Genomic DNA, 20,640 nt, shown 5'->3' on the forward strand with positions numbered 1-20,640 from the left:
TTACATCTCAGAAAACACATCTGACAAAAATGTGAGGTTCTAGTATGAAAAGAGCTGATATGAAGGCGCAGAATTCTCTTGTGATAAAAGTTATACATCAAGTGAAAAAAAGCAATTTATAAAATACGATGTACAATAAATCCCACTTGAAGTACAGTATACATTAAAAACCGTGTGTACAACAATATTAAAAAGACTAGAAGGACACACATTAAAAGATTCAAATATTTAGTTGACTCTGGGTCATGTAAATATAGGTAAATTTTTTCCTTTTATCTACATTTTCTACTTTTAAGTACTTGACATTTATAAAATAGATAAAGGAAAAAAAGAATGGTAATTAGGGTCTCAAGTAAAAAATGGTAGTGGAAAAGTTTAAGAAAGAAAATCTGACTTATTTTAAAGAGAAAAAAATCAATAAGAATTAACAGGATGGGAGCTGGGGTTGTAGCACTTGCCTAGCATGTGTGAAGCACTGGGTTCAATCCTTAGCAACACAAAAAAATAAATAAGTAAAATAAAGACATTGTGTCCATCTACAACTAAAAATATTTTTTAAAAGGAGACTTAACAGGATAATTCCTAATTTTTTCTAATTAGTACCCATAAAGACTATAATGTTTTTACAAAATAACAAATTAGAAGCGAAAGCTGTGGAATCCTATTTAGTATTTATTCATTTGTTTACTACTGAAGGCAAAACTATATTAAAATTTGTCTCATCATTGGGAATGTTTGACAAAAGATTAAGATAATCTGAGGTTGATGAAGCTGGTGGAGCACTGGAAGCTATATCCTAAGCTGCACTGTGGCATGGGACCAAAGTAGCAGGTGCATATCTTCTCAGTAGGGTGGGTGAAAGGGATTTCACTAAAATTTAATATTGGCCACTCAAAGCAGCTTAGGGACTCAGAAATCTTGTACAATAAACAAAGAAGAAAGAATACATTAGAGCTGACCCAGTCAATGTGGATTCACCACAAACAGGGAGGGGAACCATAGTCTTGGTTCCGAAAAACCTGAGGTAAAAAAATGTTGCTTAATCATAGATGATACAGAAGCTGCACTGCATGCTGGTGCTTGAAAAGCATGCTGTGTATCTCAACTGGCTGTGGGAGCTGAAGCAGGAGCCATCTTTGGGTGAGGGCGCCACTGCAACAACTGCACGATCCCAGAGATTTTATTTAAAAAAACAAAACCAAAACCACACCATTGCTACAATATACTGGCATGGCCCACTGAGGAACCTAGGCTGGGCCTGACAGAATATGAGTGAAACAGGCACAGAATAGACTGCACCCAGGGGGGATTTGAGTTGGAAGGCCAAAGGGAAGACCATTTTAATAAAGAAATAGAAGAAACCAAGCAGAACTCTTAGAAATGAAAGACACAATCAATCAAATTAAAAACTCCTTTGGAAGTATCACTAACAGATTAGATTTCATAAAAATCAGAACCTCAGCCCTTGAAAACAAAACTTCAGGCACTGAGGACAGGCTATATGATCTTGAGTACACAGAAGACAGTGAACGGAAAACAATTATAGAAAATGACCAGAATATACAAGAACTCTGGGATGACTATAAAAGACCAAATCTGAAACTCACTGGAGTAGAAGAGAAAATGGAGGCACCAAGTAAAGGCATAAAGAACACTTTCAATGAGATACTTACAGAAAACAGGATCCCATATCAGAAAAAAAGACAGGCATATATATCCAGGAGGCTTATATCACCCCAAATATTCCTAGTCAAATAAGAAGCTTGCCAAGACGTAATCAAAATGCCTAACACAGAAAATTAGGAAAGAATATTAAAGGCTACAAATGAAAAATTCCAGGTCACATTTAGAGGCAAACCAATATGGCTCACTTCTGATTTTTCACCTTAGACTCTAAAATCAAGGAGGGTTTTGCCTTAAAGTCCTAAAAGAAAATACTGCCAGTCCAGATTACTATACTCATCAAAACTCACTTTCAAATTCCCAGGAGAAATAAAAACTTTCCATGATAAGAATAAACTAAAAGAATTCATGAGTACCAAGTCAGCACTACAAAGAACACACAAAGATAAACTGCACTCAGAGAAACTAAAAAGCGATTCCCAAAGTTCCCAACAGAGGAAATTCAATGGAAAAATAATCCACTAAATGAGAATCAAGACAGGATAAAATACAGCAAAAAAACTAAAATGGCAAGAAAACATAAACACATATCCATAGTAACACTGAATGTTAACAGTTTCCCTTTTTTTTTTTTAGAGAGAGAGAGAGAGAGAGAATGAGAGAGAATTTTTTTTTTTTAATATTTATTTTTCAGTTTTCGGCGGACACAACATCTTTGTTTGTATGTGGTGCTGAGGATCGAACCCGGGCAGCACGCATACCAGGTGAGTGCGCTACCGCTTGAGCCACATCCACAGCCCAACAGTTTCAACTCCCTAATTTAAAGACACAGATTAGCAGAATGGAATAAAAAATGCATAATGCAAAAAAATATGCTGTTTACAAGAGACTCATTTTATAAACAAAGACATCCGCAGGATGAAGGTAAAAGGATGGCAAAAAATTTCCCATGCATAAAGTCCAAGAAAACAAGCAGGAGTAGCTGCTTGTTTCTCATATTTGACAAAGCAGATTTCAAGCAAAAATTAACCAGAAAAGCTAAAGAAGGCCACTACATCCTAGTAAAGGGAAAAACCAACAAGAAGTTATAACAATAATAAACATTTATGCCACAAATATCAACATACCCAGTTACACAGAAAAAATACTCCATCATGTTAAATCCCATAATAATATTGGGTGATTTCACCATCCTTATCGCCAGAAAAGTCATTAAAACATAAAATCAATAAAGACATCTCCATTCTAAACAACATTATAAATCAAATGGACCTAATAGACATCTACAGAATATTCCACCCCAAAACATCTGAATTTACCTTCTCAGCTGCACATGGAACTTTTTCCAAAATAGATCACATTCTAGGCCACAAAGTAAATCTTAGCAAATACCCCCCCCCCAAAATTACACACACACACACACACATATGTCTGTGTCTGTGTGTGTGCCTGTATAAAATCAACAGAATCCCATGTATCCTATTCAAGTCATCATGAACTAAATCTAGAAATCAACAGCAAAAATATAATAGAAACCATGTGAACACATGGAGATAGATCAATGATCTCTTAAATGAAAAAAGTATTAAAAAAGAAATGAGGATAGAAATTTAAAAAATTCTTAGAAACAAATGAGAACAGAGATACAACGTATCAAAATCTCTGGGACAGTATGAAAGCATTTCTAAGAAGAAAATTTTCAGCACTGAGGGCCTACATTAAAAAATTAGATTCCCTATGCTCTACCTCAAGGCCTTAGGAAAAGAATAAACTAACCCAAAAACCAGTAGAAGACAGGAAATAATTAAGATCACAGCCAAATTCAATGAAATTAAGAAAACAATACATAGGATCAATGCAACCAAGAATTGGTAAATAAGATTAAAAACCCTGTACCAAACTAAACAAAGAGTAAGAAGAAGTAAATCAACAAAATATCACCATAGATCCTCCTGAAATACACGAAATTATCAGAACCTATTTTGAAAATTTATACTCCAATAAAGTAGAAAATATGGAAGACACTGACAAATTTCTAGACACATTTGATCTGCCCAAATTGAATCAGGAAGATACAGCAAACCTAAACAGACCAAAATTATATAATAAAATTGAAACAGCAATTAAAAGTCTTCCAAGAAAAAGAAATGTCGAGGAACTAATGGCTTTTCTATCAGACCTTTACATAAGAATTAATACCATTCTTTCTCAAAGTATTCCATGAAATCAAGAGAGAAAGAACACTCCCAAATACATTTAATGAAACCAGTATAATCCTGATACCAAAACTAGACAAAGACACATCAAGGAAAGAAAAATATTCCTGTGAACACAGATGTAAAAATTCTTAATAAAATATTAGCAAACTGCATTCAAAATCACATCAAAAAATAATACACCACAATCAAGTGGGTTTCATTCCAGGAATGCAAGATTTGCTCATCATATGCAAATCAACAAATGCAATTCATCACTTAAACAAAATTAAGGGCAAAAATCATAATTATCTCAACAGATGCAGAAAAGCCTTTAATAAAATCCAACGCCCATTCATGTTATGAACACTGGAAAAGCTAGGGATCAAAGAAACTTACCTCAATGTTGTATAAACCATTTATGACAAATCAAAACCAACATCATACTAAATGGAATGATAGAAATGGAAAAAAAAAAAAGCATTTCCACTAAATCAGGAACAAGACAAGGCCATCCATCCACTCTCACTATTCTTATTCAACATAGTCCTTGAAACATTAGCCAGAGCAATCAGGCAAGAAAAGGAAATCAAAGGATAACAAATAGGGAAAAAAAAGTCAAACTATTTATTTGATGACAATATTATCCTATATCTAAAAGGCTTAAAAAACTCCACCAGAAAAAAGAAAAATAAATAAATAAATAAAACTCCACCATAAGACTTCTGAAGTTTATAAATGAGTTTAGCAAAGTAACAGGATACAAGACCAACACCCATAAATAAATAGCTTTCCTATACTCCAACAGTGAATCAGCCAAGGAATAATTCAGGGAAACGATTCAATTTACAATGAGCACCCCCCTCCCCAAAATTAAATACTTGGGACTTAATCTAACCAAGGAGGTAAAAAAGGTCTACAGTGAAAATTAAGGAACACTGAAGGAAGAAACTGAAGAAAATTTTAGAAGATAGAAAAGACATCCCATGTTCTTAAATAGGCAGAATCAATATTGTCAAAATGGTCAAACTACCAAAAACAATATACAGATTCAATGCAATCCCTATCAAAATAACCAATGACATTCTTCACAGACTTAAAATTCATTTGAAAGAATAAGAGATCCAGAAAAGCCAAATATATACTAAGCAAGAAAAGTAAAGCAGAAGGCATCACAATGCCTGGTCTGAAATTACACTACAGAGCTGTAATAACAAAACCAGCAAAATAGACATGAAGACCAATGGAACAGGATTGAAAACAGAGACCAATGCACATACCTACAGCCATCTGATATTTGACAAAGGTGCCAAAAACATATCTTGGAGAAAAGACACTCTTTTTTAACAAATGATGCTAGGAAAACTACATAGCTATATGTAGAAAAATGAAATTAAGATTCCTCTCTCTTACCCAGCACAAAATGTAAATCAAAATGGATCCAACACTTAGGAACTAGATCAGAAATTTTGCAACTGCTAGAAAACATAGAGACCACACTCCACCACATACATGCTAGCACTGAATTCCTTAACAAGAACACCAAAGTGTAAGAAATAAAACCAAGAATCAATAAGTAGGTTGCCATCAAACTAAAACGTTTCTGCACAGCAAAGAAAATGATTAAGAGCATGAAGAGAAGGCCAACAGAATGGGAGAAAATCTTGGCCAGCTTCTCCTTTTATGGTGAATTCATATCCAGAATATACAAAAAATTTAGCACCAAAAAAACGAATAACCTGATCAACAAATGGACAAAAGATCTAAACAGAAACTTCCCAAAAAGAAGAAACACAAATGGCCGCAAATATATGAAAAAATGTTCAACATCTCTAGCAACCTGGAAAATGCAAATCAAAACTGTACTTAGATTTCACCTCACTCCAGTCAGAATGGTGATGATCAAGAATATGAACAAGGGCTGGGGTTGTGGCTCAGTGGTAAAGCGCTCGCCTCGCACATGCAAGACCCTGGGTTCGATCCTCAGCACCACATACAAAAATAAACAAGTGAAATAAAGGTGTTGTGTCCGACTACAACTAAAACATATATATATATATTTAAAAAAAGAATATGAACAACAATAAATGCTGGCAATGTTGGGAGGGGGAAGTACACTTGTAAATTGTTGGTGGGACTATAGGACTAGTACAACCACTCTGGAAAACAATATGGAGATTCCTCAAAAACCTAGGGATGGAACACCATATAACCCAGATATCCCACTCCTTGGTATTTCCCCCAAAAGAGCTTATATCCACATACTACAGCAATACAGCCACCTCAATGTTTATAGCAGCATAATTCACAATTGCTAAATTATGGAAACAACCCAGGGGCCCATCAATAAATGAACAGATTAGGAAATTGTGATACACACAAACACACACACACACCCCAATGGAGTTCTGTTAAGCCATAAAAAAGAATGAAATTATGGCATTTGCCAGTAAATGAATGGAAATGGAGAATATCTTGCTAAGTGAAATAAGCCAAACTTAGAAACTCAAAGGTCCAATGTTTTGTCTCATATGCAGAAACTAGAGTAAAATAAAGAAAAGGGAGAAAAAAAGGATAGGATAATATAAAGAACCAGTCAAATATAAATTAATAGATGGGTGAAAGTAAGTCAAGACAATAGGGGAAAGAAAATGGGAGACAGGAGGGAGAACAGAAGGGATAGGGGGAGGGAAAAAAGAAGGGGATGTTTAAACTAAAATCAATTTCCATGCATTTATGAGTTTGTCAGGATGAACCCAACTACTATGTATAACTATGAAGCTCTAATAAAGAAATTTGAGAGGGCAGGCGGTCCCTAGGGATTGAACTCAGGAGAACTCAACCACTGAGCCACATCCGCATCCCTATTTTCTGTATTTTATTTAGAGACAGAATCTTACTGAGTTACTTAGCGCCTCAAGGTTGCTGAGGCTGACTCTAACTTGCTATCCTCCTGCCTCAGCCTCTGGGATTACAGGCATATGCCACCGCACTGGCTAAAATAAAGAAAAAAAATTAAAGATTATCTGAGGTTAAAATGTAGATGAAGAGTCTGCATAGTAATTGCAAAGGAAAACACTATTATAGATTTTTTTTTTTTAAGTGCATGTTAAAAAGAACAGGGTAAGCTCATATCTCGGGGGAAAGACATGATTTAAAAGAAAAATGAGTGAAATGAAGAGAAAAAGAAGAAATAGTCTGAAGTAAAGGGAAATAACAGATTCAAGAAGAAAGGCACAATCATCTATCTAAAATCTGCATTCACATGGAAGAAAATAATGCCTGAGAAATCCCTAAATTTCACAAATTTATGCAATATATAAACCATCACATTTTCAGAAGATAGTCTCACTTCCACCAAATTAAGATGTTTACTTGGATATTAAACAACTAAATTTGATATCAAGCTCCTTGATCCATTTTGAATTAACTTTTGTGCATGGCGAGAGAAAGGGATTCAGTTTCATTTTGTTGCAAATGGATTTTCAGCACCATTTGTTGAAGATGCTATCCTTCCTCCATTGCATGCTTTTAGCCCCTTGATCAAATATAAGATAGTTGTAGTTTTGTGGATTGGTTTCTGTGTCCTCTATTCTGAACCATTGGTCAACCCGCCTGTTTTGGTACCAGTACCATGCTGTTTTTGTTACTATTGCTCTGTAGTATAGTTTGAAGTCTGGTATCGCTATACCGCCTGATTCACACTTACTGTTTAGAATTGTTTTTGCTATTCTGGGTCTTTCCATATGAATTTCATGATTGCTTTCTCTATTTCTACAAGAAATGCCGTTGGGATTTTGATTGGCATTGCATTAAACCTATAGAGAACTTTTGGTAATATCGCCATTTTGATGATGTTAGTTCTGCCTATCCATGAACAGGGTATATTTTTCCATCTTCTAAGATCTTCTATTTCTCTCTTTAGGGTTCTGTAGTTTTCATTGTATAAGTCTTTCACCTCTTTTGTTAGGTTGATTCCCAAGTATTTTATTTTTTTTGAGGATATTGTGAATGGAGTGGTTGTCCTCATTTCCATTTCAGAGGATTTGTCGCTGATATACAGGAATGCCTTTGATTTATGCGTGTTGATTTTATATCCTGCCACTTTGCTGAATTCATTTATTAGCTCTAATAGTTTCTTTGTAGACCCTTTTGGGTCTGCTGGGTATAGAGTCATGTCATCTGCAAATAGTGATAATTTAAGTTCTTCTTTTCCTATTTTTATGCCTTTAATTTCTTTCGTCTGTCTAATTGCTCTACAATCTACATACTGTGGGGTCAGGCTCCAAATTCCTCAACAGGACACCCATAGCACAAAAGTTAATAACTAGAATCAACAAATGGGACTTACTCAAACTAAAAAGTTTTTTCTCAGCAAAAGAAACAATAAGAGAGGTAAATAGGGAGCCTACATCCTGGGAACAAATCTTTACTCCTCACACTTCAGATAGAGCCCTAATATCCAGAGTATACAAAGAACTCAAAAAATTAGACAATAAGATAACAAACAACCCAATCAACAAATGGGCCAAGGACCTGAACAGACACTTCTCAGAGGAGGACATACAATCAATCAACAAGTACATGAAAAAATGCTCACCATCTCTAGCACTCAGAGAAATGCAAATCAAAACCACCCTAAGATACCATCTCACTCCAGTAAGACTGGCAGCCATTAGGAAGTCAAACAACAACAAGTGCTGGCAAGGATGTGGGGAAAAGGCTACACTTGTACATTGCTGGTGGGACTGCAAATTGGTGCAGCCAATTTGGAAAGCAGTATGGAGATTCCTTGGAAAGCTGGGAATGGAACCACCATTTGACCCAGCTATTCCCCTTCTTGGTCTATTCCCTAAAGACCTAAAAAGAGCATGCTACAGGGACACTGCTACATCGATGTTCATAGCAGCTCAATTCACAATAGCAAGACTTTGGAACCAACCCAGATGCCCTTCAATAGACGAATGGATTAAAAAAATGTGGCATTTATACACAATGGAGTATTACTCTGCATTAAAAAATGACAAAATCATAGAATTTGCAGGGAAATGGATGGCACTAGAGCAGATTATGCTAAGTGAAGCTAGCCAATCCCTAAAAAGCAAATGCCAAATGTCTCCTTTGATATAAGGAGAGTAACTAAGAACAGAGTAGGGACGAAGAGCATGAGAAGAAGATTAACATTAAACAGAGACGAGAGGTGGGAGGGAAAGGGAGAGAAAAGGGAAATTGCATGGAAATGGAAGGAGACCCTCAGGGTTATACAAAAGAACATACAAGAGGAAATGAGGGGAAAGGGAAAAATAATACAAGGGGGAGAAATGAAGGTCAATGGGGGGGTAGAGAGAGAAGAAGGGTGGGGAGGGGAGGGGAGGGGGGATAGTAGAGGATAGGAAAGGTAGCAGAACATGACAGTCACAAGTATGGCAATATGTAAATCAATGGATGTGTAATTGATGTGATTCTGCAATCTGTATATGGGCTAAAAATGGGAGTTCATAACTCACTTGAAGCAAAGTGTGAAAGATGATATATCAAGAACTATGTAATGTTTTGAACAACCAACAATAAAAAAAAAATAAAAAAAAATAAAAAAAAAAAAAAGGTGTTCATGGCCACAGTGGTCCTCTGCCCTACCTTTCCATGACAGATCTAAAAGCTGTTAAAAATGAGACTTTTCCTTCCTGCCACAAAGAAATCAAGAAACAGGAAGAAGAAAAACGCTCCAGTCTCTCCCACATGTATTCTGTCTTCCAGAGTTGCTGGTGAGTGCCAGTCCCTCCCTCAGGTCACCTAGTCCACACCAGCTGCATCTACAGACAGCATATGCCCATGCCCAACTCTTCTTTGGGCAAGCACTAGTGGAGAAGGAATCATCCTATCAGATGCAGAGGTTGTAAACAAGTCACCCAACAGTTTTTTTTGTTTGTTTGTTTGTTTTAATCTTCACAGAGTCCTAGACCTGCACTAGAGAAAAAAACTCATTCCCTGTAGTGCAAACAGCCAGCCAGACCACACATTCTTTCTCCCTCTCTGTCCCTCCCCATAATGCAAATCCATACACATGCCCCAAATACCAAAACAGGCATTTCAGTTAAGTATCAATCATTAAGAAAATGGAGGTTTAAAATAAGGAAATTCACTTTGTAAAATGTATGCCCTTTTATGTAAGTACAGATTTTTGGAGATTCTTTTCTAAATGTTTGCTTTCAGCAAAAAGAAAAACTTACTGTTGATGTGATCGATGTAGTAGACACCAATCTGAGGGTCAAACCCTGCTTCCCATCCCCATGGCAGCTCATCCCCAACACAATCAGCAAATGACAAGGGCTTCGTTAACCTACAACAAACCAGAATAAATACACTGTGATTTTTTTTTCCATCAGACCACATGTCAAAATTCAATATCCTAACCACAAGTTAAGTATCTAGGTTGCATTTCCTTTTTGTTCTTGATTAGTTCCAGAGTTTGTACTACTGCATTTGAAATACTAAAGAAAGAGAAAACATCCTTATATAGGATAAAATACAGACATGAATATCCAAAAAAGCAGAGTAAATTGTTATCCCCCTTTGAAAGTTCACAGCTTAAGGTTGGGAAATAAATCTCTTCAATTAATAATTCAAGCCATCTCAAAGCAAAGGGAACTCCAAGCTGAAAGTGAGGAGGCTTGGGATCTAGCTCTAATTCTGTGGCAAAATTGCTGTCCCATTGAAAACAAAACTTTGCCCCAGGATTCAAGCACTGGTGTCATTAAAATGATATCATTACTTCTAAGATAAGAATATATGCAACAAACTATACTAATTTCAAATTTGAATGCTCTTATACAAATCAACTAAACACTCAACTGTGAGGTCTGCTATGAGTTTTCCTTGACAGGAAAGAAAACATGTCTTACTTTTATAAGTATTCCATATATATCAGTCACTCAAAAAAATTTTAACAGAACCAAACACAAAGTATTAATATACCAATATGATCTGATCTCACCTTTTCAAACCGCCTTACACTTTCTCCTAAAACTACTTTCTAAGATACTTTCTCTTTAATACTAATTACTCTTTAAAACTTTTTCTTTAAAACCCATGAGGAAACTACCTGGTTTCCTAAGCAAAATACAGATTTCAGACATAATTACAGATTATTTTTTTTTATTCCCTTTGTTTTTGCTTTTGGAATTTTCCCAGGCTACTGGAGCAGTGATGGCAGGTTTTTAATATCATAGATTAGTGAATACCTTGTTGCAGGGTGGCTGCCACCATTCCACATACTTTCTAATTTAATATACTGGCATCAATGCCATGGATCTTATATAGGAAATATCCTGGAACCTCTTTTATCTGTGCTAATGAATATCAAAAGTCTCATAGCTCACCTGAAATATGGGTCACTTCCAGAACCACATCATTCATCAGAATAACAAAGTACATTATCTACCCTTCAGATTACTGGGAGAGTGACATGAAAAGGATTCCCAGGCCTAGTCTATAACCGTCCTCCAAAGACACAAAAGACCAATGGATGAAAAGAAAGGTTCCCTTTTCTTTCAACCTCCCCATTGCATGAAATCTAGAGATGGCTCCAAGACTACTGGTCTTTGAAACAGCTCAGCTGACAGAAGCAATAATGAGGGTAACCACCTCTAAACTAACACACTATAAGACATCTTAACTGGACTTCTCTACCTCAGTTTCCTCCTCTTATTTTCATCCCCTCCCACATAACACATCCTCTCCCTGCAATTTAATTACTTCCTAAGATTGATGTGAGGATAAAAAGGAATTAACTTGGAATAGTAACTAGCACACAGTAAACAGTCAATATTAATGATTATCAACACAATCACAACATGTGAATTCTCCCTCAACTCCTAAGAGGAACCAAGTGAGATGTAAACAGTAGTTCTCAAAGTACAGTCCCAGGACCAGCAGCATCAAAAATAAAAATAAAAATAAAAAATCTTGAACTCTAAGGTAAACCTACAAAATCAGAAACTCAAGGATCCAGCAATATATGCTCTCCAGGTCATTCTACTGGCTTAGAAGTTATTAACTTTAAAAGCCCCAGTTCCCTGATTTATTTTTTTCTAAGAGGTCAGGAGGAAAGGGTAGATCGTAAAGTTTAAATAAGAACTAGACAATATAACACCTGGCAAATGGTAAGCCTCAATTTTTTTTAAATTAAATATTTTTATATATGACAGCAGAATGCATTACAATTCTTATTACACATATAGAGTACCATTTTTCATATCTCTGGTTGTATACAAAGTATATTCACACCAATTCGTGTCTTTATACATGTACTTTGGATAATAATGTCCATCACATTCCGCCATCATTTCTAACCCCATTCCCCTTCCCTTCCCCTCCCACCCCTCTGCCCTATCTAGAGTTCCTCCATTCCTCCCATGCTCCCTGCTCCCTACCCCACTAGGAATCAGCCTCCTTATATCAGGGAAAACATTAGGCATTTGTTTTTTGGGGATTAGCTAACTTCACTTAGCATTATCTTCTCTAACTCCATCCATTTACCTGCAAATGTCATGATTTTATTCTCTTTCATAAGCTTCAATGTTAAATGAGTGAAATCAATCTAAAAAGATGTTAAGCAACCTGCCTCAAAATGGTAACTTGCCATATTTGTTTTGTAATCATGAAGTAAATTTGAGTCCAAAAAAATTGTGCTCAAATTAGATTTCATATCATAAGTTTCCCAGGAAAAATTGATGCTAATTTTAATAAAGGAATTAAATATCCTATCAAAAAAATCTCCATGGTAGAGATAGTGGCCTATCTACTTTCACTGCCTATAAAAACATCTCTTTGACTACCTCACTAAAGCTGACCAGAGTAATACTCTGCTCCTGTGCCAGCTTGCCCTGCACATGATTCTGTTTGAGAACCCTGTTTCCCTAACACCTTTATTAATGTTGTCATAGGCATACACAGTCTGAAGAAATGAACAATGAGAAGATATAGAAATGGCAAGTTTAAGTGACAAAAAAGAGATCTTACACCTGATATCAAATCTACATGCCTGAATATTATATGAATATGTTTATTATTCTTATAATTAAAAGAAGTTATAAAAGGATCAGAACGTGTGTCGTGATTACAAGTTATGGTACCTTGGTTACACTTGGAAATAACTCAGCTTTTTCTGGGAATTGGTCAACAAATAAAAAGCACTGAACTGTCATTGTTATAAAACTAAATTACAACTGCAAGGATAGATATAATTATGAACTCAGTGAATAATTCAGAAGTTTCCATTCCAAAAAATTTTAATGTTGGGGTTGGGGTTGTGGCTCAGTGGTAGAGCGCTTGTCTATCACGTGTGAGGCCCTGGGTTCGATCCTCAGCACCACATAAAAATAAATAAAATAAAGGTATTGTTTCAACTACTTCTAAAAAATAAATATTTTTTAAAATTTTTAATGTAAAAATTTCTTGGCAACTTTAAAAGTCAATTTAAACAAGGGGACTTATTCTGTATAATTAATATAGACTAATAAAAAAGTCAGTTTAATACTTTATATATCTACAAAATATCTTTTCTGCATTAATAAGTAAAACCACTAAATATATAATTGTAAATATTAAAAGATTTACAATTGAATTCTTACCCAAATTACAAAATATAAATTGAATAACATCCTCAGAAACTGGACATATAAAATCAAGGACCCATTTATGCTGTGACCCTGATAAGAAGAAAATAATTACTATGATATACCTAGGTAATATTTCTCCCTCAGTCTTTAAATATATTCAGTCCCCCATCCTAAAAAAAAAAAAAAAAACAACCTTTTCTCAAACTTTTTGACTACTCCCTGGACGTTTTTTTCCTAATCATTCATTGACCCTAACCTGGAGATTTTAAATCTGGAGGACTTCAGAAGGCCCTCCCTACCACAATTTCCTTTCTGCCACCTAATACCTAAATCCACAGTTACTTCATGAATAAAATATATACACACATATAAATATATTATATTATATATGTTTTTCTTTTGGTAGTATGAAGGATTGAACCCAAAGCCTCACACATGCTAGACAAGTATTCTACCAATGAGCTGTACTCCAGCCCTTTATAAATTTGATTTTCAGACAGCATCTCCCTAAGTTGCCCAGGCTAGCCTCAAACTTGGATCCTCTTACCTCAACCACCCAAGTAACTGGAACTGCATGTGTGCTACCACACCTGACCATGAATATACTCTTACAAAGCAATATTCACCTTTGAAAGAACACAAAGCTCATGCTGGTGGTTTTGGGAACCCAGATATATAACAAAAGCTTCAATGTTTACAGTAGTCTATGTAAAATGACTCAATTTTTACATATAATAATTATACTAGTAATATTAAACTTTTACCAAATGCTTATCATGTACTACATAAGCTTTAATATTTGTAAATGTGTGAGTTAAATCCTAAAATTCTATAAAATACACATAATTATAATCTTCATTTGAATAGTCTATGCAGAAATAAAAACCTATCTGTAATCAAAGACTCATGTGTTTAGGCAACACATACCTCTCCTCTAATCAACAGTTATACTAAAGGCAGTAGTGGTTGCATAATCTGCTGCCTGGGCCTTCACACTGCAAAGGTTCGCATGGACATTCTGAAGAAATAAAAAGCAAAGTCTAATCACAAATAAAAGGAAAAACACATATCAAAGGCACATGACTCTTAAATTCCTTCACTATTTGACCAAAGAGATAAGGTAGCTTTAAAAAAAAAAATTACCTTTTTTGGGGGGCAGGGTCTCTGTGGACTGAACCCATGGGTACATTACCCCTGCTCTTTTTATTTTGAGACAGGGCTCACTAAATCTCAGTGAGGCTGGCCTTGAACTTGCAATCCTTCTGCCTCAGCCTCCCAAATTACTGGGATTATGTTATGGTTTGGATGTTTCAAGCTTATGTGTCAGACAATGCAAGAAGGTTCAGAAGAAATGATTGGGTTGTAAGAGTCTTAACTCAATCAGTGAATTAATCCCCTGAGTGGTAACTGAAGTGGTAGGATGTGGCTGGAGGAGGTAAGGATTAGGGGTGTGGCTTTGGAGTATATATTTGTATATGGCAAGTGGAAACCTCTCTCTTTGTTTCCTGGTCATCATGTGAGCTGGTTCCCCCTGCCACACTTGCCCGCCATGATGTTCTGCCTCACCTTGAGCCCTGAGGAACAGAGCCAGCCACTTTTGGACTGAGACCTCTGTTGGGGGTGTGGGAGACCTTGCCTTTTGGTTTTATTTCCCCCATCGGGTTTCTCCCCGCTGAAGTTAAGTTTCTGACTCTCCAGAAGAACATCATGTAATCCTTTACCCCTCCCTTTCCTCTCTGAAGAGCGCCAACCGAAAGGCGCCAAAGTCGAAAGTTTTCTCCACCAATCCCCAGGGGACACAGTGTCAGCTCGCCCGGTTCCTGAGTCACCCTGCCAATCAGCACCTGCCAAGTCGCCAAGCAACCCTTCTTAAGCTGAAGCTTGCAAGCTCATGCTCTCTGCTCTCTTCCTCTCCTTTTCTTCCCCTTTGGGCTGCTGCTCTCTTCCTCTTCCCTTCTTCCACCTCCACCCCAATAAAATCTCTTGGTTGAATCACTTGCCTTTTAACCTCTAAAACCATGAGACCCTAAATAGACCTTTCCTCCTCTACAATTGTTCTGGTTGAGTCCTTAGTCACAGCAGCAAAAAAGCTGACTAAAACAGATTACTTACCTCTTTTTTACATTACAGTTGTTATTCATGGTCCAAAAAATAATTTCTAAGTAAAATGATATAATTTATGTATGTATTTCTTAAACAGGTTATAAAATGAAACCAACTTAACTGTATATTATCTGCCTATTTGAGATAAAAAAGTTGGTGCTAATGAACTTAGAATCAACCTAAAAATGTTGGTTGAAAGGAGTACTTCTCAAAAAAACCAAAGTTTCCAACTTGCTACATCTGTAATGGGTCCTGAGAATTTGCATTTCTAGGTGGTGGCACCTGGATCACACTTTAAGAACCACTGTTGAAAAGGCACATATTGCATCCATAATTCAACCAGTTGATAGAGAAATGAAAAACAATTCAATTTAAAAACAAACTTGGATTGCTTCTGACTTGCCTTCAGAAATATCTGTTATGAAAATAACAGACTGAAATATTTATTTTTTTTTTCCAGAGTAGAAATTAGAAGTTTAGTAAAGGACAGCAGAAAAGACTTCTCCCGGAGGAAGAAGGGGACCCAAGAGGTGGAATCCGGAGACTGAAATATTTAAACAGAATTAATGGCTTAGTAATCCTCAGATTAGGAACTATCCAACTCATTCAGTTTAGGGTTGTTGTTTTTTTGTTGTTGTTGTTGTTTTTTTGGTGCTGAGGATCGAACCCAGGGCCTCACCCGTGCAAGGCAAGTGCTCTACCACTGAGCTATACAGCCAACCCCAACCTCATTCAGTTTAAGCAAACATTTCTTTGAAGAACATTCAGCTAATTTCAAAATAAGTTCATCAATGTCAAGGTTTTCTGTTTCCTCCGTTTTCTCATTTATATACAAAATAGCACCAAATACTCAACATCATTAGTCATTAAGAAAATGCGAATCAAAACAACAGTAAAGTACTAGCTCATATCCAATAAAAGAGCTATTTTTTAAAAACAGAAAATAAACAAGCATTGACAAAGATGTGGAGAAATAGGAATCCTGTGTATTCTTGATGGGAATGTAAAATGGTGCAGCCTTTGCAGAAATGGCTTAGTATTTCCTCGAAAACTTAGAAATAAAATTATATGAACACAATACCATTCCTGGGTCTATTACTGAAAGAAATAAAAATATGTACACAAATAAGTACATGTCCATGTATGTTCATACCAGCATTATTCACAACAGCCAAAAGGATGAATGCAGCCCAAATTTCCATCAGCAGATGAACAATTTGTTTTATATACATGCAATGCAGTATCATTTAGCCCTATACTACTTATTATATGCTATAATATAGATGCATCTCCAAAACTTTAGGTAAGTGAAAAAACCTAGGAATGCACAAAAGGTTATAAATCATGAAATTCCATTATATGAAATAACCAGTTCTCAAGTAAGGGGGTTAATTCAAACTGCCTAATAGGTCCTATGGAGTGATGGGAATGGTTTGAAACTAAATATAGGTTGAGGCTTCACAGTACTGTGATTATACTAAATGCCAGTGAATTGCTCACTTTAAAAGGATGTTTATGTTATGTAAATTTCACCTCAAAAATTATTTTAAAAAATAATAACAGGTATATAACAAAGTTAAGATTACAAATGAATAAACTATTTTCACAAGAGGTAATAAAATAATTAAAACATGGGGAAATATTCAATATTGCTAATAATAAAAAGATATGCCAAATAAAACAAGAACCAGGCAGGCTTAATTTTAAGTCTAATAAGGTATCAAGTTTTTGTTTTGTTTTCCTTTGTCTTAGTGAAAAAAACCTAGTTCTGGTGAAGATGTGAGAAAATCAGTTGTTTTCATTCATTGCTAGTTACTCTGCAACTCAAAACAATCTTTGTAAGAAAGGAGTTGGCAGTATTTTGAAAAAACATTTAAAATATTTCTGGGCCCAGTGGCACAATCCTGTAATCCATCAATTTGGGAGACTGAGGCAGGAGCATTGCAAGTTCGAAGCCAACCTAGAGAGACGTAAGTAAGGCAACTTAGTAAAACCCTGTCTCAAAATAAAAAAGAATGGAGATGTGACTCAGTGAAGAGCAATCCTGGTTCAATCCCCAGTAACAAAAAAAAATAATATCTAAAAGTTAATTCCATTTAGCCTAAAAATGCTATTTGTGTAGTATTCATGAACTCTGTCCCACCTATTCATCTACCAAGAGTAAGCTGTCAGCTGGGGCATCTTACTACACTACTGTCTCTCTCTCAGCCCTGTTCTTTCCCGTCTCTATAGCACAATGCCTACCTCATACCAAGTTGGCACATAATAAATGTTGATTGAATGGATGCTAATTAGGAAAAAAGGCAAAAATAAAGAACAATGATATGATGGAAGAACTGTAAAATAGTGTTTTAAAATTTTACATTTACAGCCAGGTATGATGGTACACACCTGTAATCCCAGTAACTTGAGAAGCTGAGGCAGGAGGGTCAAAAGTACAAGGCCAGTCTTAATTAGCATTTTAGGGAAATCCTGTCTCAATTTTAAAAAGGGATGGGGGTGCAGCTTGGTGGTAAATTCAATCTCCAGTACAGAAAAAAAAAAAAGATAATAATAAGTATACATAATATTTATATAGATACAATGGTAAATGTATTTACTCAAATATTAACAGGAAAACTGATACTAAGGTGATAGTTGACAAATATATTATCTGACAGCTGGGACAAGGTAGGAGAAAATCTTTTAGTACTGCATTGAAACATTTGGTTTTATGACTTATTTTTATTTATTATAATTACATTATGCATCATAATGAATAGCATAACCAAAACCAAATTCTTAGTTAAAATGGATATAATAGAATTTATCTTAGATGTTTCAGTAATTCAGCAAGTTTAAAAAAAAAAGTGCTTTACACCATAGAAGAAACACAGCAGTCAAGTAAACACTTTAACCTGAACGTTTTTCTCTCCTCAGAGCCAAGAAATGTTTGCTTGTTGGATTATGTGGTTTTGAAAATAGTTTGAGAATTTAAGTGGCTGTGCCAGCCAAGGGGGTAGACCAACTGTTTGAAAGAGAAGAGGACTTAAAGGATTATTGTCCAAACAAACAAACAAAAACCCACCAAAGCTACCTCATTCCCCAACCTGTGGTTCAACAACACATAGTTTCACCACAGGTAATAATTGTTCAAGAATAAAGACTGAAGAAGCTTGAGTATTCACTCTGGAGAATGTACTCCAGTCAGCAATGAAGAACTCTTCTGAATGAACAGTTCCATATTATTCTCAACCCCTCTTTTAAAGAGGTTAATTCAATAATTAAAATTAACCTATATTACTTTTACTAAAACTTATAGAACTAGGAAGATTTTTTAAAATTCCCTTAGCCACAATATAAAGGGACATCCCAGTTAACAACATGCTATTTCCTTCCAGGCTATATTTTTTAAATAAATATATACTTCATATACATAATAAAAATGTGCATATTTTATAAAATTGATAATAGGCTAAACAAACTATTCATATACTATAGTTAGGATAAGCTATTATTATTAAAGTCCCTCCACTTTCCTACAGAGTGATAACTATTGCAATGTTTTGATACTTTTCCAGGCCATAAATTCATATCCTTTTAAAAAACACATAAACAGTCTCATATTATATGTATTTTCTAAGACTTAAAGTAGTGAAATATAAGTTAGAATCTTTCAATGAGCATACATAAGTTTACTTAAGTCTTCTAATATCTGCATACATTGAAAGGATTATAACCTGTTAATTACCTAATCATCAATTGACATTAGTTTTCAAGAAAAATTAATGTAAGATAAATATGCTTGTAAATATTTACAGTTATTTCTTAGAATAAATTCTAGTAGTTGGTCAAAGAATATTCACATTTTTTAAGGTACAAAATGTCAATATGCATTAGAGAAGTGTTTCCAAAGCCCTATTAGCTAACTTTTAAATTACTTAATTCTGATAAGATGTTCTCCTCCAGGTGGGCTTCACCAATTTGCATTCTCCCCCACAACAGAAATGAAAGCACATTCTACCATCTCTAGATATTGTCTCTGGGGTTGGGCTAATCTAATTATTACAAATTGACTATCCCTATCTGAGACCAAATGTGTTTTAGATTTGTGTTATTTGGAGGGGATGAGGAGAAATATCTGCATGTACATGAGATATCCTGGGGATAGGAGTCAAGTCTAAAGACAAAAATCATTGATTTTTTAAAAACACTTATTTTTCAGTTTTATGTGAACACAATATCTTTATTTTACATTTATGTGGTGCTGAGGATCAAACCCAGTGCCTCATGCATGCTAGGCAAGCACTCTACATCACTACATCTACATCTACATCACTACAACCACAGGGAAGCTTAATCTAGGCAACTGTCAGTCATGCTGGAATTGAATAATTCTAAACTTCTATTTTTTTAAGTAGTATTATGGAAATTTAAGTTACAGACCATAAACAATTCCCATTTTTAAGTGTACAAAGTAATTCTGAGTAAATATATGCTGCAAAAAGCACCAGTTTAGCACAGTTCTGCCAACCCCAAAAGATCTTTTGAATCTATTACAGTCACTCCTAACCCTACCCTCCACCTCAGGCAACCAGTAATTTACTTTGTCTTTACAGATTCGTCTTCTCAGATTCGAGTTTCCCTGACACAGAAACACAAAATTTGTGGTTTCTTTTGTTGGTCTTCCTTCATGTACCATAGTGTTTTTGAGGTATAACATGTTGTTCCATATATCAATCTTTTTATGACTGAATTTACTCCAATGTACAGATATACATGTTTTGTTTACTTATTCACAAGTTAATGGACATTTGGATTGTTTTCACTTCTAGTTATTGTGATATGAATAATGCTGCTGTGAACATTTGCATCCCAGCCTAAGTTTGGAGAGGAGAAAAATCAATTAGACTTCAAGCTTAGTGGGAAGGGCCAGGTTTCATGACACAGTTGGCACAAGTTATTGACAGAGTGTTCTACAAATACCAAACATCAGAGAAGAAAGAAAAAATAGTTAGTTACAACAAGATACCTTCATTAACACCAGGATATCATGAGAAAAGGTAGCAGAGAAAAGAACTATTTCACAGCTGAAGCAGGAAATCTGTAATGCAGACTCC

At 35.3% G+C, this 20,640-nt stretch overlaps 1 protein-coding gene across 2 annotated transcripts in view; it reads right to left on the reverse strand.

Moving 5' to 3' along the window:
• The window catches only part of Wwc2 (WW and C2 domain containing 2), a 213,503-nt gene that overhangs the window by 112,064 nt on the left and 80,799 nt on the right, over positions 1-20,640 (reverse strand). The window contains exon 2 of one of the 2 annotated variants that reach the window (XM_046419052.2): positions 10,049-10,158. The exons of the other annotated variant lie outside the window; for it this stretch is intronic. Within the exon in view, the coding sequence (XP_046275008.1) occupies positions 10,049-10,158 (110 nt within the window). The remainder of the gene's footprint in view (positions 1-10,048; positions 10,159-20,640) is intronic. 2 annotated transcript variants of the gene reach the window in all.

The sequence above is a fragment of the Marmota monax genome, unplaced genomic scaffold (assembly GCF_021218885.2).
Source record: "Marmota monax isolate L192 unplaced genomic scaffold, Marmota_monax_Labrador192_F-V1.1 WCK01_AAM20220418_F8-fsc00113, whole genome shotgun sequence".
Taxonomy (NCBI): Eukaryota; Metazoa; Chordata; class Mammalia; order Rodentia; family Sciuridae; genus Marmota; species Marmota monax.